The sequence below is a fragment of the Schistocerca serialis genome, chromosome 6 (genome assembly GCF_023864345.2).
Source record: "Schistocerca serialis cubense isolate TAMUIC-IGC-003099 chromosome 6, iqSchSeri2.2, whole genome shotgun sequence".
Lineage (NCBI taxonomy): Eukaryota > Metazoa > Arthropoda > Insecta > Orthoptera > Acrididae > Schistocerca > Schistocerca serialis.
This window is the reverse complement of record NC_064643.1, coordinates 575979589-576002998: the sequence shown is the minus strand read 5'-3', so window position 1 is coordinate 576002998 and position 23410 is coordinate 575979589. Positions and strand designations below refer to the sequence as shown.

General features: G+C 37.9%; 1 protein-coding gene across 1 annotated transcript in view; it reads right to left on the bottom strand.

Annotated features, from left to right (window-relative positions):
• LOC126483654 (guanine nucleotide exchange factor subunit Rich) overlaps window positions 1-23410 on the bottom strand; it is a 291359-nt gene that overhangs the window by 119502 nt on the left and 148447 nt on the right. Inside the window, exons 15-16 of the mRNA XM_050106716.1 lie at window positions 2859-3098; window positions 2660-2774 (exon numbers count right to left, since the gene is read on the bottom strand). Of these exons, the coding sequence (XP_049962673.1) occupies window positions 2660-2774; window positions 2859-3098 (355 nt within the window). The remainder of the gene's footprint in view (window positions 1-2659; window positions 2775-2858; window positions 3099-23410) is intronic.

Genomic DNA, 23410 nt, shown 5'->3' with positions numbered 1-23410 from the left:
TGCTAAAATATAAGGAAGACCTTGCAAAAAGTCAGAAAGCTGTCATAATGCAACATGGCGAGTGATTACTAGAAAAATTAACATGAAGTCATCAGGAAGAGATAGAAAGAAAGCAAAGTTAAAGAAAGAAGTGAATCACAGATATATTAACTGAAAATAAAAGAGTGGTGAAAGAACTCTGAAATGATCAGGACTAACGGGATGCTACAATAAAGAATCAGGAGGATCATAAGAAGAAGGTTAAAGATACAGCCCATGAACAAGATAAAGAGATTTTAAAGCTAAAGCTTGTCCACAGCAAGTTGCAGATCTGTGCAGCAGCTTTCGGGAATGACAGGAGGCATGCCTTGCCATTGTATTAGGTCACGGGGGAGGGGGGGTAAGAATGCACCATTACCCACATTTTGTGCATACACGAAAACAGAGGCAACACTAGCAGAAGGACTGCCTGCTTGAGTGATATGTGAATCGGATTGTAAATCACTTAATATGTTGTGATATACTGATGCACAAGAGCTTTTACAACAACTTAGTTATTATTTATTTATCAAAAATAATGAAAAATGAAAGTAGAGGAACATAAAACTTGTGACACTAAGAATCAAATACCAAAACCCAATTTTCAGAATCTGAAGAAACATCAAATTTATACAGCACAGCAGTAATGACTGGAATGAATAATTAACCATGCCTGAAATAACTGTCACAATGGTGTTTGCTCAAGATCACTGCTATCGTCTGTGTTTGATTCGAGATCATCATCAAGACCATCACCACTTGAGGGCATGGCATTGATGACAACTTCAGCGACAGCCACTTCCCATTAACCCATTTTGTGTCCAATACTCTTGTTCCAGCTGCTTCACTTTCCTTCAGTAAACTTCTCAGTCCTGTGCAGTAACTGATAGGAAAGCAGCATTAGCAAGACTCTGAACTCTTTCCTTTCACATTTCAGCATGGCATTGTGCTCTCTGAAATTGGTTTTATTTTAGCCCAGTCGCACAGCAGGAAACGAACTATTTACGGCCTCCACTTTCAGTGATTTTATCCGTGACATATACCTTCTCGGCCAGTTTGTTAGCTTTTATTTTAGCTAATAGTTTGGACTTCCTCACTGAGTTGTCACAGTCTATTTTATTGTCTCGCAACCACTCTAACATCGTAATCCTCAGATCATTTTTGGTAGGCATCCTGTTGACCTGCCTCCTATGGTTTGATGCATTACACATCAGAATTACGGAGCTGGGATGAGTATCTGGAAAAACTATACCCACAAACCACTTTTCAAAATTAGCAAAGTTCTTTTGGCTGTGGTAACCACCCACAATTGACTTTGCCCAGAACTGGAGGTGTGCTTTCATGACAAATCTGTTCTTGGATCCTATGCTAGCAGCTACGACAATCAATTTCTTTAAGGTGCTACCTCACACAGTAACACCTGTTACACTTTCTGCTTGCCAGTATTTGCCAAATGACATGTAGTTATCTATCCACAACTCGTCCAATTAGAACAACTCTCTGGCACCTTGCCCCTCATTTTTCATCTGAGTCAAAATCCCAAGATGGTTCACCGATTCAGTTCATTTCTGTAGTCAATGCCAAATGAAACTCAGTGATTTCAATACTTTCGCCAGGGAAGACCATCCCCATCTCCATCCAATCATCTCTTGTAAAATTGGCAAATGCTTTCACAAGCTGTATACAGTATGTTTGATATTATACTATACCTCCAGAGTGGTACAAATGATTTGTCTATTGAAATAATCTGTTTCATGTATAATGTCACCATATTTTGTCTTAAGTGAAAGAGAATGTATTTATCAGATAGTTGGACTACACTGAAAGCATTTCAATAGCAGCAATTTAATGAATCTGTATGTGCACTGCAATTTGGCACTTTGTGTGAGGAATGCTAGTAGCAGAGGAATAAGGGAAAGTCCTGTTCATTAACTCTCATCCTTCATCTGATGCACCAAGATTATGATGCGCTTTCCGTAATTCTCTGCTAGGGTGTATATACATTAAAAAAAAGTTCTTCTCAGGTGAAAATACACTACACCCCTGATGAAAGTACTTTTTTCCAAGTTATGTGGCAATATACTTTCCCTAAGAGATGTAAAACTTACCAATCCTTTGAAGGTTTTATACACTAATATAGAACTTCCAGCACTTTAGGAAATGAAACCCAGCAAAAAAACAACACATTTTGGATAGATTTTTGATGCCCAGCTACGCTTACACTGTATATGTGCATATTGCAAAGGTATAAAAAAAATTGCACCAAACACACAAAATTGCTTCCCAAGCACTGAAATCAAGACTGCAATGTGTGATGCACTTCCATAGCCAATGATAAATCATGTCACATTATCTCACCAGTCAACAATGAGGAGGAGGAGATTAGTATTAAACATCCCGTCAACAACAAGATGAGTTTTGCAACACTTCCAGAGGAACACTACAGAAATGGATTAATGTCACTGGAACTTCAATGATGTGGTGTGTTGATATAAAAAGGAGATTGCATTTCAAAATAAAAGGGTTTCAAAACATAAATTCTTATTTTCACTATCAGGAAAAATACTTTTTTCATCACACTTTCACAACAAACCCATATGATTGATATCTAGTACTGTTTCTGAACTCAGAAATATCTTACCAATTGCTCTCAGGAAGCGAACCAGATCTTTGGAGAGTTCCCATCTGCAGCTGTCTAGTGCAGCATTCAGCAGAAGAGTGGCATATTGTCTGCTAACGGATGAGTGCTCTAGGTTCTAAAAGAGATCATTAACAAATATTAATGCCAGAAATGTGTAATAACTATGCTATCATAAACAAGACTCTGAATTAAAACTTACTTGCAAAATAATTAAATATGAAGCAGCTGTATCCAAATGTTTCTTCATGAGACAGTCTTGAAATAAATCTTTAGGTTTACCAGCTGCTGAGAATAGATATGGCCACAGAGCGATTTCTGTTTTACGTGCACACTGAACAACAGTTTGCAAATAAATAGGAAATTCCTGTATGAATTCAATCACACTTGGAAGCAATGCATCAGGGATAGGCTCTTTACTTGTCGCTTCTTCTTCCAAAACCTGAAAAGAGAAATACTCAACCATTAAACAGAAAATTTTCCTTACTGGGCTTGCTTACAACATATTACAGTAGGTTTTTTTAATTTATTTGCACAGTTGTTTGGTTCTTGACATTAGTAGTGGCTCAAAATTGACTAAATTTAAATTGTTCTCTGTTGTGTATTTGATTACATATTAGTAAAAGTTACTCACAGTTCAGATAAAATCCTTACTTATTCATACACTGGTTGAATGAACAAAAAGGCTAGTGACGCTGAGCAAGTGCATCTTATTTTCTTGTAGGATACCATACTTATTTATTGTCACTAATAAGTTTTGTTTATACGTGTTTAACAAAGATGGGTATGTTGCATGTAATTTGATAGTGTTAAATGAGAAGATGCCATTAAGATGGGGGGAAAAAAAAAAAAAAAAAAAAAAAAAAAAAAAAAAAAAAAAAAAAAAAAAAAAAAAAGAGAGAGAGAGAGAGAGAGAGAGAGAGAGAGAGAGAGAGAGAGAGAGAGAGAAGAAAAGCAGCACTATTCTGTTGATTATAAGAACTACACGGTCCAGTCAAATTAATGAGACCACAGCCTATATTCAATGACAATGTGCAGGTGGTAGCACTACCAATGGAAGGTATATACGAGGGCCATTTGAAAAGTCCATGCAAAGTCCAAGAGATGGCACCATCGGCACATATCGAGGTCATGTTTAGTTAGTAGCATCTTTGGAAAGAATGCACACCAAGTTTAAGCCACATTGGTCTATTTCTTTGTGTTTGGCATTTGTGTGAATCCGAAGTCAAGTGATTGTCAAAAAATGGACAAAAATGAATTTCATGTGGTGATTAAACATTACTTTATGAAAGGCGAAACACCTCAGGAGACTAAAGAGAAGCTTGATAAACATTATGGTGACTCTGCTCCCTCAATTAGAACAGTTTATAAGTGGTTTCAAAATTTTTGGAGTGGCCATATGGGCACAAGTGATGCTGAATGTTCTGGATGCCATGTGGAGGTTACTACTCCAGAAATCATTGATAAAATCCATGATATGGTGATGGATGACAGAAGAGTTAAGGTGTGTGAGATTACTAGTGATGTGGGCATCTAAAATGAATGGGTACATAATATTTTGCATAAACATTTGGACATGAGAAAGCTATCTGCAAGATGGGTTCCGCGATTGCTCACACTCAACCAAAAACGGAATCATGTGAAGTGTTGCAAGGATGACTTGCAGCTGTTCAGGAAGAATCCACAGGACTCTAAGCATCGTATCATCAATATGGATGAAACATGATACATTACTATATTCCTGAGACCAAACAATAGTCTAAACAATGGGTTACCAAGGGAGAATCTGCACCAAAAAAAGGCAAAGACCATTCCTTTGGCCGGAAAGTTTATGACGACTGTCTTTTGGGATTCGCAAGGGATAATCCTCATCTGGAAAAGGATAAAACTATTACAGGTGAATATTATTCATTGTTATTGGACCGTTTGAAAACCGAGTTGCAAGAAAAACACTGGCAACTGGACTGCAAAAAGAGTCCTTTTCCATCACAACAATGCACCAGAACACACCTCAGCAGTTGTGGTCACAAAATTCACATCCCCCCCTATGCTCCAGATTTGGCTCCATCGGACTACTATTTGTTCCCCAATTTGAAGAAATGACTGGCGGGGCAAAGATTTTATTCAAACAAGGAGGTGATTGCAGCAACTAATACCTATTTTGCAGACTTGGACAATTCCTATTATTCCGAAGGGATCAATAAATTAGAACAGTGTTGGAAGAAGTGTATAAGTATAAAAGGAGACTTTGTCAAAAAATAAAAAAGGTTTACCCCAAACACGTACGTAGCTTTTATTTTTGCACAGACTTTTCAAACGCCCCTCGTAAAGCATGTCTGAGGGATGCGGAAAACAGTGCAGTAGTTACTGTAATGCAGAAATGGAGCAATTTATCTGATATTCAAAAGGGCATGATTGTTAGCTTCTGGGCCAAGGGTGGAAGCAATTTCAAAACAGCTTAGTTTTAAACTGTTCGCATGCCACCATAGTTAAAGTATATCATGCATGGCAAAATGGCGGTATTCAAAACCTGCACTGTGGCAACTGTGGTGGAGCAGCATGACAGAGGTGAACGACGGCTGCTGAGATGCAACTGAACACTCAGATGAACCAAGCAGCTATGTTGTTGCATATGTGCCTCCATAGCAGGTGCTGGTGCTGGTGCATGCACTCATGTTGACTTCTGTTCATTAGCAATGAAGGCTGGACACCCACTGAGTAGTGGCAGGTGACACTCTCAGACGAGTCACATTTATGTTACATTGGGAGTGAAATGTCTGAAAGCAGGCACCCCGCCACAATTTTTGGAAGGGTCCATGCTGAAAGAGGAAGCATTATGGCCTGAGGAATGTTTTTGTGGCATTCTCTCGGTAATCTCATCATCCTGGAAGGCACGATGGATCAACACGTAGTTTCCACTGACAAGGCTGCAATAACATACAGCGACAGGATGTATGCGACACAACTCTGTTGCACCTCTTCCTTCAGTGGGGATATTAGTGGTGGGGTATAAAGTTGGTAGCAGGAGTGTCATTTGGACAGATGGAGACATCCCACAAATTTGAATGGGTGGCGGACACCACTTTGTGAGGAGTGAGGACTGCAGTGGAGAATGTACTTAACCTTTCAAAAAATGATGAGAGTTAACTGAATCTCTGATGGCAAATGCAGTTCAGTTGTTTGAGTTGTAAACAGATGAGGGAAGTGCTCTTTTGCAGTTGGACAGTTGGTGTGCAGCCAGTGTTGGTGTACAAACAGGTAACACACAAGGAATCAATTTCTAAAGAAATAAGGGAGTGTTCGTAAGCTATAAAGTAAGTTTAAAGCTGAAGAATGAAAAGTGAAACTCAGCCAGTTACAAATATGACCCAGAAAGATTATTTATATAAGTTTGTCCATGCAGTGTTTATGTACTTTCTCATTATTCCTTTCTCTTGATACACTTTCTTTACGCTCTACATTTTGAAGTTTATTCCCATTCTTCAAATCCATCTTAATCTCCTTTTGTTAACAAATTAATCTCTTCCTGCATTAACAATTGATTTCATAAACTTATACCTACTTATTTTCCAATAATCATCTCAACCAAACCATTCTAAATATCAGGTGGCTATCAGACCCATGACTACAAATAATGCTCCCTCACCCCCCGTGGAAATTTTAAAAAAGTTGCTACTTTTCAAGTACTACAATTAAAAAAGCTCAACAAAGATTTCGTAAAGAAATTCACAGAAACAGACCAAAATATACAAAATTTCACTAAAATTGCAAATTAGAATTTTGCAGAATTAAAAGAAGATGTAGGCACTTGTTTAGGCGAAATTTCAAACTTTAAATCTAAATTTCAAGAAATTGAAGATTCCGTTGCTGTGAAATCTTTCTGTAGTTACAGTTCATTGTGGAATAATGATAACATAAAAACAATTTCTGGGGAGGGCAATATACATCCAATTGATTTCATGTACAAGATAAAGGATCACTTGACTGATAAAATGAGCGATAGTTTGAAAATTAAATTTTTTAAAAAGTTTTTAGATGGGGAGGCTTTGTCATGGGCGAACCAATCAATCAAACCCAAAATATCATTTAATGAGGTAGAACGAGCTTTCATGAACAAATTCTGGTCAGAAACTAAGCAAGCCAGAATTAAGTCAGGATTTTTGAATGGGCCAAATTTCAAACCGGGTAGTGGACGCATGAAAACCTTTTGTGAACAACAGTTAAGAACTTTAGTACATCTTGATAAACCACTTGATGAAATGATCCAAATAGATGCATTAAAACGTAGATTGCTGAACAGGTACAGTGGAGTCTTGTCTATGGACCTGATGATACAACTGAACAATTTGTTAGATATATAGATAAATTGGATTTAGCATGGGAGAGAAATGACAGATGTAATGACAGACCTGATGATAACAGGAATAACAACAACAGAGCCTTCAATGATCATTTTAATAGTAGATTCAGAAATGATGACAGAAGAAATGGGGAGAGGAATGTTAGGCAAATACCTGAGAACAGGAATTTCAAACCAAGAAATAGGCAGTGGGAGTAAAATCAGGAAAACAATAGTAACAATTTTGAAAACAGAAGAAGTGGTCCGGTAAACTAAGACCTGCCTTTTTCAGAGCCTGGCGAAATGGGGCAAATAGACATGGGAATTGCAATCAGGCACACTGTAGTAACTTCAGAAGGGGAAGGGGGAGAACAAATAGACTGAAGCAAAATTTTTTATCCAGAATACAACCTGAAGTGAGTAGAATGAAGTTTGATAGGGAATTTTGGAAATTTTTATCATCTCAAAACAAAGGTGAGCAAAAAAGTAAAAAATCTGAATTTGAATTAGAAGAAAACACTTTGACAAATTTCTTTGACTGTAGTAATGCAGTAATAGTTGTTGATAGTGATGAGAACAGGTCTGATGAGTATGGTTTAGTGAGAATGTTGAGTGACTGTGAAATGAGTGAAAATGCTGATACTGGTGCTGTATGTGTGGAAGCTGATGTTCATGTGCTAGGCAATGGAAGCGACTAATTCCAGATGAAATTGCAGTAGATAATAGACAGGAAAATGAGGATGTGATAGAACAGAGTAGTCACAGTGTTGAGGTTGTTGAAGAAGTGTGTGAAGAGAGAGATGAGTTTGGCGTTGAAAATAATATTAAGTGTGATGATAATGTTTCTGATGAGTGTTTCAGATGATGATGATGATGATAATGATGTTGATGATGATATGTTACTTACAGAACTAGATGGGATGATATATGTAGGAGTTAAAGTTGATGATTTGATGCTGAATGATTCTGGAATTTCTAGTGTGTGTTTGAGTAATGAGTTATAAACTAGTAGAGCAGTGCCTGATAGATTAATGTTACCAGCTGATGTTAGTCATGTTGTGTCTGGATGTGTTTGTGAAAATGGAAAAGATCTAATTAGTGGTAGAGTACTAAGTGCAGTAAGTAACTATAGTAGCAAATATCAGTATGGTGATCAAAAGTGTAAGGTCTTAAGTGAAATTTGTCAAAGTGTGTACTCAGATGATAAAATAGCCATGAAAAATGTGGAACAGTCTCCTGGCGATAATATGATTATTAAATGTGTAGAATCTGTAGTAAAAGGTAGTGATTGTGAGAAAGTGGTGAAAATAGTTAGTGACTATGGTGACAGATGTAACCATAGTGGCCAAAAGTTTGAAACCATAAATGAAATTTGTCAAAATGCGCATTTAGGAAAGGAAAGTTGTTTTAGAAATTTGGAACAGACATCTGATTATAACTCAATTAGTGGATGTGTACAAGTAGTGGAGGAAGGGAATGTGTGTGTTGAAATCAGTCGTTTGCAGACAGATTTGAAGGAGCTTCGCAAAAAAATTTACCTAGTTAATGAAAGTACCATAAAACCGAATGAACAACCAGCAAATAGTAAACTTGTGTTGAAGACTGTATACTTTATGCCACACAGACAAATCCATGTTTACACCTTGTCATGCCACACTATGAATACTTTGATCCTGTAGTCAAGAAAATACTAATTGAAAGAAAATAACAACTCATAAAAGGTACAATTAATGTTCACTGCTTTTTGCAAATGCAAACACTGATGAGTGAGAAATCGAATAACTTAACACATTTGAAGCTAATACTGTAAAATATTTTTTGTAGTTTATATTCATATTTCTTTTATGTGTGGATATTTGCATATTTTACCTATATTTTTTTTATTCATAGAGTCACGGTTGAAAAGGGTATATTTGAACACTAGTTTATGCTTTTACCTGGCAGAGATTGGGGGTTATTTGATATTTATATAGGACCATTTGAATTTGTTGTTATTTGGACCCATTTAGCATCATGATATTTGTTCTTCGATATTTGACACAGCATTGGAAATTTATTTGTTATGCATCTTCCTTTACACATTGAACGTCTTACTGTATACTTTGGCAAACTCCACGGTGAGTAACCCAGTGAAAGTGAAATAACCAATAAGAGGGAATATATTTTCATTTTTGTAATCACTGAATATTTGAACACTTTTTTTGAATTCTTATGTCCATCATAAATTATGAATTAAATAGTGATTTAAGGAGTTGAAATAGTTGAGAATATATTCTGTGCACTGTATCGTCAAGGCAAAATCTGGGGCTGAACATCCTTTCAGAGACGTTTTTCAGTAATTTTGTGGTGAAATTTAACAGGTAGGGGATCTGTGGTACTTTCATAGATACACAATGTGGCATATGGTGCCTTGCCCCAGCCAGTGACTCCATATGTATTTTCTGGAATCACTTCCCTTTTACTATCCTTTCTTGTTAGTAAGAGCAGTTAGGATTCTTCTACTATCCCAGAGTATACAGCGTGCAATTTGTAAGACGCAAGTCTATATCTTGACCAGGCACTTAACTTAGAGTGTGGAAGAACAAGACAACACTAATTTCAATTTTTTTTAGCAACCTGTATTTTCAAAATGATATCCATTTTTCTTATTAAGATTCATCATGTAGTGATTTGTTACTGTGTACCAGTAAATCATGAACTTAGTAATTTAGTATACGTTACTTTTAATCTTATTGTGCTTATTGTGTGTTTAGAGTTGGTGTGAAGTTTACTTAAGATATATGTGCTGTTATAGAGACAATTTATTACTTTACAACTGAGATGTGATTACAATTAGGTTAGACTGTTTGTAGCCTTATACACGTGTTCCCATTTGGTTTTACCTGTTACCATACCTATTATGTGAAAATCACTGGATAGACGTTTGTTTACTATCAAGTATGAAAATACTTTAAGTCATGATATTGTCCTTAACTTGTATTGGATCTAATATGTAATTGTAAAAAGAACATGTATCAGAAAGAAATTTATTATGTTTGTATACTTCTGTAATCAGTCTGGATAGTTATTGGGACAGAAGTGTTCCGATTCCCAGGATTTAAGAGTCACACAGTTTTATTTTCAAGTGATTTTCTACTGCTTCAATGTCCAAATCATTGGTAGTCTTATTTAATTATGTCTGGTATCTGTACATGTCATGCTTCCTTCTTAATATAGATACGAGGTGTTCTTGGTCAAAATGTCTACACAAATCTGAACTGTTCAATACTGCTGTATGTTACAGCAAGTCAATGCTTTTCAATATATACAAATGTTAGCTTACTGGTTAAATTTCTCCAATATCTTATTGACAATACTCTGATGAGCACTAACGATTCATATGTAATGTGTAGCAAAGGAAAAACAAAAGACTGAGGATTCGAATTTATGATATAGTTACAGTTCTTGCAGACATCTACCTTCAATTGAAGACTAGTTGATTCATTAATATGTAACTCATGAGGGAATATATATTTATCATACCTTTAGAGTGGCTGAAATAACCATTTTACTCCTAATATTAACCCATTCATATTTAACCACTATCACCCTTTGCCTTAACCTATGTTGGAATTTACCTTATCTGTGCCCAATTTAAATTACTGTTTGATCTGACGGTGCTACATCATATCTAATGTGGTGATGACCAACGAGAAATCTGTCAACTAGTTGTTGAGCAGTATGTATTCTGGAAGTAACCTGCTGGTACTTTAATTTGCCAATGTAAATCTACTTCTACAGTGACATGTGGCCATGGTGGCTCTCAGTCTCTACAAGAAGATGCTGAAAAATTTGAGAAGACGACTTTCAAGCTACGAGAACAAGGTGCCTTTGACAGTAATTGTGGGCAAATCCCTTTATCCGTCCTTGTGGTTTCCTGACTTGAAATATTCATATTGGTTCAGTTGCTCTAAACTCTGAGTTTGACTTGTAAAGAAATGAGGACATTTGGTCCTACAAGTGGTACAGTTATTAGAATGAAAAGACAACCCTTAGATGCTTTCAGGCATTGACATACGTCAACGGGAACAGATAAAATGTGTGCCCTGACCGGGACTCAAACCCGGGATCTCCTGCTTACATGGCAGATGCTCTATCCATCTGAGCCACCGAGGACACAGAGGATAGTGCAATTGCAGGGACTTATCTCTGGCACGCCTCCCGCGACACCCACATTCTCAACGTATTGTCCCACACTACATTCATAGTGCCACCGCCCATTATACTCATTAGTCGCGGCGTGTTGCCGATTCCTGTAAGAGTTCGGGCACTTTTTTTGTGCATCGGCACAGAAGAAGAAGATGGTCAAGTGGCCGGTGAGCCTTTATATATATACTAAGATGGTGCAGTTATTATGTCTAAGTACATTTCAACAGCTGAGAACTACTGTTTCCTGTACATTTCTTGACAACAATCTTTACATGATACTATGCCTACTATAATCATCTGTTTAATCTGGTTTATCTACACTTAATACAATGATATAATGTTACAAGTAATATAACCCTTTATAATCACCTATTATCAATGTAATTTCAAACTTATGAATGTTTATTCATATGCACGGCTGCTTGTAATATTTTCTGCCTATACTTAATACAATGATATACTGTTACAGCAACATGGTTCTCAGTAATCACTTATTATCAATGTTCTATTCCTTTCAAAAGAAATGCACTTACTATAATTAATCTACCACTTACAGGCACAAAATAAAAAACTAACAAACACAAACATATACACAAAATTCAAGCTTTCGCAATCCACGGTTGCTTCATCAGGAATGAGGGAAGGAGAGGGAAAGCCGAAAGGATGTGGGACCCATCTCCTTTTCCTCAAAATCGCCCTCTCCAAACCATCCAGGAATTTCTCACTTCCAGCCTTGCCTCTCAATCCTTCTTGAAAAACCTTAATCCTACTCCCAACATCACCACAGCTGAAGCCCAGGCTATCCATGATCTGAAGGCTGACCGATCCATCGTCATTCTTCTGGCGGACAAGGGTTCCACGACCGTGGTACTTGATCGTCGGGAGTATGTGGCTGAGGGACTGCGTCAGCTTTCAGATAACACTACATACAAAGTTTGCCAAGGTAATCCCATTCCTGATGTCCAGGCAGAGCTTCAAGGAATCCTCAGAACCTTAAGCACCCTACAAAACCTCTCACCTGACTCCATCAACCTCCTGACCCCACCAACACCCCGCACCCCTACCTTCTACCAACTTCCTAAAATTCACAAACCCAATCATCCCGGCTGCCCCATTGTAGCTGGTTACCAAGCCCCCACAGAACGTATCTCTGTCTACGTAGATCAACACCTTCAACCCATTACATGCAGTCTCCCATCCTTTATCAAAGACACCAACCACTTTCTCGAATGCCTGGAATCCTTACCCAATCTGTTACCCCCAGAAACCATCATTGTAACCATTGATGCCACTTCCTTATACAAAAATATTCCTCACGTCCAGGGCTTCGCTGCGATGGAGCACTTCCTTTCATGCTGATCACCTGCCACCCTACCTAAAACCTCTTTCCTCATTACTTTAGCCAGCTTCATCCTGACTTACAACTTCTTCACTTTCGAAGTCCAGACATACCAACAATTAAAGGGAACAGCCATGGGTACCAGGATGGCCCCATCGTACGCCAACCTATTTATGGGTCGCTTAGAGGAAGCCTTCTTGGTTACCCAGGCCTGCCAACCCAAAGTTTGGTACAGATTTATTGATGACATCTTCATGATCTGGACTCACAGTGAAGAAGAACTCCAGAATTTCCTCTTCAACCTCAACTCCTTTGGTTCCATCAGATTCACCTGGTTCTACTCCAAATCCCATGCCACTTTCCTTGACGTTGACCTCCATCTATCCAATGGCCAGCTTCACACATCCATCCACATCAAACCCACCAACAAGCAACAGTACCTCCATTACGACAGCTGCCACCCATTCCATATCAAACGGTCCCTTCCCTACAGCCTAGGTCTTCATAGCAAACGAATCTGCTCCAGTCCGGAATCCCTGAACCATTACACCAACAACCTGAAAACAGCTTTTGCATCCCACAACTACCCTCCTGACCTGGTACAGAAGCAAATATCCAGAGCAACTTCCTCATCCCCTCAAACCCAGAACCTCCCACAGAAGAACCCCAAAAGTGCCCCACTTGTGACAGGATACTTTCGGGACTGGATCAGACTCTGAATGTGGCTCTTCAGCAGGGATACGACTTCCTCAAATCCTGCCCTGAAATGAGATCCATCCTTCATGAAATCCTCCCCACTCCACCAAGAGTGTCTTTCCGCCGTTCACCTAACCTTCGTAACCTCTTGGTTCATCCCTATGAAATCCCCAAACCACCTTCCCTACCCTCTGGCTCCTACCCTTGCAACCACCCCCGGTGTAAAACCTGTCCCATGCACCCTCCCACCACCACCTACTCCAGTCCTGTCACCCGGAAGGTGTACATGATCAAAGGCAGAGCCACGTGTGAAAGCACCCACGTGATTTACCAACTGACCTGCCTAACTGTGAAGCTTTCTATATGGGAATGACCAGCAACAAACTGTCCATACGCATGAATGGACACAGACAGACAGTGTTTGTTGGTAATGAAGATCACCCTGCGGCTAAACATGCCTTGGTGCACAGCCAGCACATCTTGGCACAGCGTTGTACCGTCCGCGTTATCTGGATACTTCCCACTAACACCAACCTATCAGAACTCCAGAGATGGGAACTTTCCCTTCAATATATCCTCTCTTCTCGTTACCCACCAGGCCTCAACCTCCACTAATTTCAAGTTGCCGCCGCTCATACCTCACCTGTCATTCAACAACATCTTTGCCTCTGTACTTCCACCTCGACTGACATCTCTGCCCAAACTCTTTGCCTTTACACATGTCTGCTTGTGTCTGTATATGTGTGGATGGATATGTGTGTATGTGCGTGCGCGCATGCTAGTTATACCTGTCCCTTTTTCCCCCCTAAGGTAAATCTTTCCGCTCTCGGGATTGGAATGACTCCATTCCCCTCTCTCTTAAAACCCACATCCTTTCGTATTTCCCTCTCCTTCCCTCTTTCCTGATGAAGCTTGAATTTTGTGTGTGTGTTTGTGTTTGTTAGTGTCTCTATCAACATACGAACGCTTTCGTTTGGTAAGTTACACCATCTTTGTTTTTAGATATATTTTTCCCACGTGGAATGTTTCCCCCTGCCTTATATAAAATTTTGTAACATTATAAACACATGAACTATGTCCTTGAACTTAATGTAAGACTTATATATGCCAGGAGATTTGTAAAGGGAACATCTATATCACTTGGCTGAGATTCCAGTAATTTTAATTTTATATCTCAGACCTGCCTCTTGTTTAATTTTGAAAATGTAACAAAAATTTCTTTTGTCATTATCACACTTGACTCTGTGATGTTTAGAAAATATATTGATGAATATGAAAGTACTTCACATAATGTGAACATTGTAACATTTGTTTATTTTTTTATATGAGATATGCTGTAATTCGATGCATTTGGCTACCTTATTTCTATTTTTTCATATTTATATAATAATTTATGTTTGAGCAGCAACAGATATCAGAGGAACACAGTCATTCTGTACCTCGCTCTAGTAATTTTCATGTATGTGTCTCAGATATGTCACAGATTTCAACATTGTATGTAATTGATTATGTTTGATCAAACCCAGATACTAGAGGGACTGCTTATTAAGTCAGCTCATAGGATCTAGCATTTGTTACATGGTTAAACAATACAGCATTGTATTTGTCATTTACTCTGTCCAGCAGAACGCTATTTGTTTACCCTTTGTTGATCACTCAATAGAGAGTGTTGGGGTTAATTTTCGGGGACTGGGATGGTAAAGCTGTGGCAAGTCTGTTCTGCAGGGAATGTCGAACACTCTTCTCCCTCCGGCGCCACAGTGAAGTACTGGAACAGTGGGGGGGTCCTAAGTAGGAGGGTATTCTGTCTTTGGGGTCTGTCGTCTTTTCTTCTTCAACTCCAACACTCCAAACCTTCTATTTCATTTCTTACTTCTCATTAGAGTACCAAGCTATCCTTCCCTCTGTCCACATGCATATGTCTCTATTGCTGAGACCCTTCTCATTTACCGTGTCAGCTTTATTAAGTGACTAAAACCTATTCTATAGGAGGATCTGGGGAACAAGCTAGCATTTCTGCATTATTAGATGTAACTATTCTCAGTCATAATATATTATTTATTTATGTCTAATTTTGTTGAATGTTGTCACCCAAGTGGTAAACATTTACTTATGTATTTACTTTGCTATATACTAGCATCTGAATCTTCTGTTTCATTTACTACTTCTCATTTGAGAACCAAGTTATCCTTGTCTCTGTCCACATGCATATGTCCTTATTGCTGAGACTCATCTTATTTACCTTGTCAGCCTATTAAATGACTAAAGTCTATTTTATCGGAGAATCTGGGAAACAAGCTAGTATTTCTGCACTATTGAAGATACTGAATTCACTTAAATATGTTATAATATATAATGCTCAAACCAACTTACCAATGTATAAAACCTATTCATATTTTGTCGTAATGTACCAATCATTTATAATTCATTCATTGTGTATTTTCACCCAAGTGGTTAACACGTACCTGTATATAAGGCCCAACCACATAGTTGTTGCTGCTGTTTCAGTTATTTATAAAACACAACTAATATGATGTATTAGTCACTTATTCAAGTTATTGTATATTGTTACTCAAAGTAATACGTAACCACACTCTTATGTCTCATTCCGTTATTGTCAGCACTTACTGTAAAGGGAAAAGCAACAACTGTGTTGTGCAAATATTCCTGAAAAAATACATTAATTAATTTTTGGATGATTGTAAAGGACAGGAGTGAAGCATCGGAAGTGTCTTGACAAAAGAAAAATGGAAAGATTGGACATTGTTCAGACATTGCATTCTATATATGTAGGGTGAACTATGTTAACTGCTGAGGAACTATACTCCAAGAATTTACTTTTACTACATTATAATAATATATTTGTTATTCAATACTAAATGTAAATGTCAATATAAACTGCAGAGAATAGGGCTGTAGCACTTTAAAAAAATTGTACTAGTATCATTTTAGTGATATGTTATCAAAGAACAAGTTAAAATTACAATATGAGATTTAAGACAGGAAATGTTTAAAAACGAACAGTTAGTATTTTTCTGAATTGAACTATTCTATTCAAAACAATCAATTATGCAATATATATGATGGTCATAAGTAGTGGAGTATGAGCCACATTTCAGGTTTTGCAACGAAGAACTTCCGAAGAGCTGAGATCTACAGTGTACTTCATTTCAGTGTTCTTCATTGCGCATAGAGGAGACTGAACACTTTGTTATATTATGGTCCAATACTTGGTGTACTTGCCAAAGATAGGAGATGGATAAATACAAACTGATATGGATTTTAAGTATTGTAACATCTGATAGTAACATTTGTTCCACAATGCATCACAAATATTGAGAAAGGGTTATACACACCAGTGTCTCCATTGCACTCAGGAGAACCTGGAGGATCTAATAACAGACATAAATATACAGAAACAAGACCAATTCAGATAACTTCCAATGGATAATTTTCTGACTGAAATAGATCCTCATATTCATGTTGTAATACAAGCTGCAGACAAATTCTGCGAATTAACTTGTTCTTTCTTTGTGCTATTAATTAATATTTTGTTTAATCTAGTTGAATCTTATACAAAATAATTTATGATAATTTTACATATTTGGTTGCACATATCTTCCGCTAATTGTTTGTTAATCCAATTGATTGTAAAATAAAGACTGTTATGAAGATCTGTCAGAAAAGGTTTTGTTTAACTTTCAGTTGCACAAATCCTTTCGGGGGTTGTTGAAACATAACAGTCTAATAGAAACTTACTATACACACAAATTTTAACCATAAACAGTAATTTCTGACATAGAGGTGTATGGAAATATGTACTTATGAAAAAGTTACGGAGAAAACAATTACAGAATCTTAATTACACTAATGTGTAGAAGTCAGTTAACTGGTAGAAACATTTTATATGGTATCAATCTTCTGCAATTAGTAAATATAACAAGTGTATTGTTAACATTTGACACCTAAGCATTTATACACGATATAATTAGTATATAGAATAGAATTCACTTGTGTTTAATATATTAGAACATACATAATCATTGAAATGTGTCATTTGTTTTAGGATGAGAATTTTAATTGTTAATTATTGAAATAATAATTTTAAACAATGCTGAGGATTGTTCGGGATAGTTAAGAAAGTATAAATAGTTACAGCCATGTTGGCAAAGGAGGTCATTCTGTTTTTGGTTTCTGAGCAGTGAGCATGTAGCTGCTCCTTTTGTATTTTAAGTATAGTTTGCCTTTGTAATAATACTTTAATTTTGTTTTGAAAGTATAATAAAAATTATGAAACTTAACACAAGATTAAATTAAATTAACTCTTCAGTAGTTAAGTTACAGTGACTGACAATGTACTCAGGACGACGGCTGTGGCAGATCATGAGTAACTATGAACAACCCAATTATTATGAGTAGTTAAGACATGTTATAAACTGCTTACAGATGTTGACTCCGAAATTATTGGTATGTTGGAGCACCACTTAAATAATTTGACAGTTCAGGGGCTTCCTTTACCAGGATACAGATTAGCTGTCTGTTTTTCAAGGAGTTCCTTGTGGGGTGGGAGACTGGCTATGTATGTAAAAAACAGTATTCCATTTGAGTCCATAGACTTATCATGACACTACAATGAACAGATACAGTAGAGCGTCGATTATCCGAAGTAATTGGGGGACATGGGTGTTCGGAAAGCTGGTTTGTTCGAATAATTGAACTGTACATGTTTATTTGCCAAAAAGAAGTACTGTACAGTAAATTTATTCATAAAAACATGCATCTCTTTTAGTATTACAAAGTAACATACAAAGGCAACTTCAGTAGGCATATATAATATGTGGCACAGTTTATTAAACAAAAATATATACATATTACACACACATTTTGCATGAACAATACACACAGTATACAAAATTAACGTTTAAAAAATCCTTTATTTTGGTCTGTCTAAACAAACCTACATGCTTACGAGCAGCTAAGTCATGCACTTTTTTCATTACAGATATCTGAAACCGGTCACTCTCATCTTGGACTTCAAACCATTGCAAGGCAGTATCTAAACAAGTGAACACCTCAGAAGCTGTTGGTATACTTTCATCTTCACTTTCTGGAGCACTGATTGATGAGATGCTGGCGGCATCATCTTTATCAGTGACGACGTTTACAATCTCGCTGCCCTGCATGATTTGGTGTCCTGGATCTGCATCATCGATATTCATCCATTCATGAAAGTATTCTTCATCACATTCGTGGCTATCTATTTCTTTTAGCATACCGAGAATTTTGCACATATCATTCTGTTCCATTTTCAATCATACCTTGTGAATTTTCTTCTGTGCCCAAAATTTTATTCCAGGTTTTCTTCAAATTCTCTTCCTTTACACTATTCCATGCTGCGCTGATCATGTAGGACGTGTCTTTCAAGTCAATATTCTTATGATTTCTTAAGAGACTTTCTTCTCCATCCTCTTCTCTTTCTAACAATAACTTACGCAACAATTCTTTCCTGTAATATCGTTTGAAAGTCTCAATAACACCTTGAGACATGGGCTGTAATAAGGAGGTTACGTTAGGTGGAAGAAATATTACCTTTATGAACTCGTCTTTTTCGTTTAAAATATCACATGACGGATGAGTTGGTGCATTGTCAAGGAGAAGTAGTGTTTTCTCCCTTTTCCCATTCTTTAGCTGATGAGCTTTTACAGAGGGTACGAAAATGTCCAGAAACCACTTCATAAAAATCGTACTATGCATCCAGGCACTCTTTTGTGAGGTGTACACAACAGGCAAGGCTGACATATTAATGTGCTTGAAACAACGGAGTTTTTTACTTTTACCAATGACGAACATACGCAGTCGGTGATTTCCAGTAGCATTAGCACAAGCCAAAGCTGTAATACGGTCCTTGCTTGTTTTAGGACCAGGTGCTGCTAATTCATGACGTGAAACAAGAGTTTTTCTCGGTAAAGCTTTCCAGTTAAGTCCAGTTTCGTCAGCATTGTAAACGTTTTCGAGAACATAATCGTCTTCCCTTAATACGTCCCTTAGTTTGACTTTGAAAGAATCAGCTGCTGAAGAATCAGTCGACAATTTTTCTCCCTGTATTGTAATCTCACGAATGCTGTGTATTGACTTGAAGCGTTTTAATCAGCCCGTGCTCACTTTAAAGTTCGAAGGCCCTCCAAGTTTTTCGTTGAACTGCATTGCCTGCTCACACAGAATGGGACCTGAGATACGTTCTCCTTCTGATCTCTTTTGTGTAAACCACTTGTAAACAGCATCATCTAGTTCTGTGTTAGTGGCGAGCTTCATAGTTTTACGGCTTGTTGATCCATCAGTAGAATCAAGCATAGCTATAAAATTTTTCTATGCTCATCTTTTGTTTTTTTTATATCCGTAATTGTCGACTTCCCCACCTTGTACTCATTGGATAAAGTGGTTGCAGATTCACCTTCTTCTAACCTTTTAATAATCTCGTACTTGTCCCTCATAGAAAGGACAACACGTTTACGTTGAAGCATTTTGCATCGTCAAGTTCACTTCTTCACGCAGCAGCACACAAGTGGTCGAAACAGAGAACAGACGGTGACTGTTTGCACCGTGAGAAGCTCTTCTTGGGGGCGATCCTTCAAACTGCGCGGATCGGCACGCCTCAACTCTAAGCTGGCGCAGCTGTTGCTGTGAACAGCTTTGATACTGCCGCTACTTCTACTGCCAGTGCCAAGCCGACAGAAGTGTGATGATTGTTGCAGCGACTGGCGACTTGGCCGGTCAGCAGCGCCTTGTGAAGGCCCCATTAGAAGCAATGTTCTGCCAGCGGTGGCCCAGTGTGGCGACTACTGTGGGAAACTTGGTTTGGGAGTGACGCGGTTGACGGACGGCAGGGTGGGAGAGTAACAAGTGTGAGCGAGTACACAGTTAGGTTAAGCGGTCGTTCGGTTGACCAACGTTCGGATAATCGATGCTCTACTGTGTTTGAATGTTGTGAGGGGCAGTTGAATTTCGTGAAACTTAACTTCTAATTATTGTTGTTTTCTGCTCACACTAGAGAGGGCTCTTGATTCACTTTGTAGGAAGTACCAGAAATTAGTTATATGTGGTGACTTCAGTATAAATTTTGTGTATGATGGTAAATTCATATGATCTGATGCAGACTGTTTTTTTCCAACTAGTGTGGAAGGGAACAGTAGCTCTGTCATAGACAATATTTTTATTCATTCTTCGTTACTAGATGGGCATTTTGTTAGTAAAAGTGTGAATGGCCTTCCAGATCATGATGCACAAATTGTAACACTAAAAGGCTTTTGTACTCAAACAAATGTCACATGTAATTACAGACTATGTAGGAAAGTTAATCCAACAGCAACAGAGTGTTTTTTAAACCTCGTCAAGAAACAAGAGTGGCAGGATTTTTATAGTGCTGATAACACGGACAATAAATATAATGCTTTCCTTAACACATTTCTCATGCTCTTTGAGAGTTGCTTTCCAGTAGAACATTCTAAACGGGGTACTAGCAGTAACAGGCAGCTCGGCTGACTAGCAGGATAAGGATATCATGTAGAACAAAACAGGAAGTACATCAAAATGTTAGTAGTAGTCACAATCAAGCTGTAGTACCCCATTACAAACAATATTGTAAAGTGCTTACAAATGTTATTAGGAAGGAAAAGAATATGTGGTATGCAAGAAGAACAGCTAATTCACAGGATAAAATTAAAACCATATGGTCAGTTGTGAAGGCAGTGTCTGGTCAACAGTACAACGTTGACGATATAAAGTCAGTTCGCAGTAAAAATATTTCTGTTACTGATAAATCAGATATGTGTACAGTATTTGACAATCATTTTCTGAGAATTGCTGGTGAATTAAATAAAAATTTAGCTTCTACAGAGAATCATATAAACTCTCTTGGCAAATGCCTTTCGAAGATTGATGTCTGAAATACTCCTCTGTGATACAGACAAGGGGGAGACTGAGTCAATAAATAAATCACTGAAGATTAAGGACTCTCATGGTTATGATGGAGTGCCTAGCAGAATATTAAAGTACTGTGCTGCACATGTTAGCCCTGTATTTAGCCATATTTGTAATTTTTCCTTTACGAATGGTCAGTTTCCTGAGCGATTAAAGTACTCAGTAGTAAAGCCACTTTATAAAAAGGAAGAAATGGATAATGTAGACAATTTTAGACTTATTTCTATGCCACCAGTGTTTGCTAAAGTTATTGAAAAGGCTGTGTATGTAAGGATAATTGACCCTTTTGTATCGCACGATTTGCTATAAACTGTACAGTTCAGGTTTAGAAGCCGCTTAACAACTGAAAATGCTATATTCTCTTTCCTGTGTGAAGTACTGGATGGGTCAAACAAAAGATTTTGAATGCTAGATATATTTTTTGATTTAAGTAAGGTGTTTGATTGCGTTGTTGTTGTTGTTGTTGTTGTGGTCTTCAGTCCTGAGACTTGTTTGATGCAGCTCTCCATGCTACTCTATCCTGTGCAAGCTTCTTCATCTCCCAGTACCTACTGCAACCTACATCCTTCTGAATCTGCTTAGTGTATTGATCTCTTGGTCTCCCTCTATGATTTTTACCCTCCACGCTGCCCTCCAATGCTAAATTTGTGATCCATTGGTGCCTCAAAACATGTCCTACCAACCGATCCCTTCTTCTAGTCAAGTTGTGCCACAAACTTCTCTTCTCCCCAATCCTATTCAATACCTCCTCATTAGTTACGTGATCTACCCACCTTATCTTCAGCATTCTTCTGTAGCACCACATTTCGAAAGCTTCTATTCTCTTCTTGTCCAAACTGGTTATCGTCCATGTTCCACTTCCATACATGGCTACACTCCATACAAATACTTTCAGAAACGACTTCCTGACACTTAAATCTATACTCAATGTTAACAAATTTCTCTTCTTCAGAAACGATTTCCTTGCCATTGCCAGTCTACATTTTATATCCTCTCTACTTCGACCATCATCAGTTATTTTACTCCCTAAATAGCAAAACTCCTTTACTACTTTAAGTGTCTCATTTCCTAATCTAATCCCCTCAGCATCACCCGATTTAATTTGACTACATTCCATTATCCTCGTTTTGCTTTTGTTGATGTTCATCTTATATCCTCCTTTCAAGACACTGTCCATTCCGTTCAACTGCTCTTCCAAGTCCTTTGCTGTCTCTGACAGATATACAATGTCATCGGCGAACCTCAAAGTTTTTATTTCTTCTCCATGGATTTTAATACCTACTCCGAATTTTTCTTTTGTTTCCTTTACTGCTTGCTCAATATACAGATTGAATAACATCGGGGAGAGTCTACAACCCTGCCTCACTCCTTTCCCAACCACTGCTTCCCTTTCATGCCCCTCGACTCTTATAACTGCCATCTGGTTTCTGTACAAATTGTAAATAGCCTTTCGCTCCCTGTATTTTACCCCTGCCACCTTCAGAATTTGAAAGAGAGTATTCCAGTCAACATTGTCAAAAGCTTTCACTAAGTCTACAAATGCTAGAAACATAGGTTTGCCTTTTCTTAATCTTTCTTCTAAGATAAGTCGTAAGGTTAGTATTGCCTCACGTGTTCCAACATTTCTACGGAATCCAAACTGATCTTCCCCGAGGTCCGCTTCTACCAGTTTTTCCATTCGTCTGTAAAGAATTCGCGTTAGTATTTTGCAGCTGTGACTTATTAAACTGATAGTTCGGTAATTTTCACATCTGTCAACACCTGCTTTCTTTGGGATTGGAATTATTATATTCTTCTTGAAGTCTGTGGGTATTTCGCCTGTCTCATACATCTTGCTCACCAGATGGTAGAGTTTTGTCATGACTGGCTCTCCCAAGGCCATCAGTAGTTCTAATGGAATATTGTCTACTCCCGGGGCCTTGTTTCGACTCAGGTCTTTCAGTGCTCTGTCAAACTCTTCACGCAGTATCTTATCTCCCATTTCATCTTCATCTACATCCTCTTCCATTTCCATATATTGTCCTCAAGTACATCGCCCTTGTATAAACCCTCTATATACTCCTTCCACCTTTCTGCCTTCCCTTCTTTGCTTAGAACTGGGTTGCCATCCGAGCTCTTGATATTCATACAAGTGGTTCTCTTCTCTCCAAAGGTCTCTTTAATTTTCCTGTACGCAGTATCTATCTTACCCCTAGTGAGACGAGCCTCTACATCC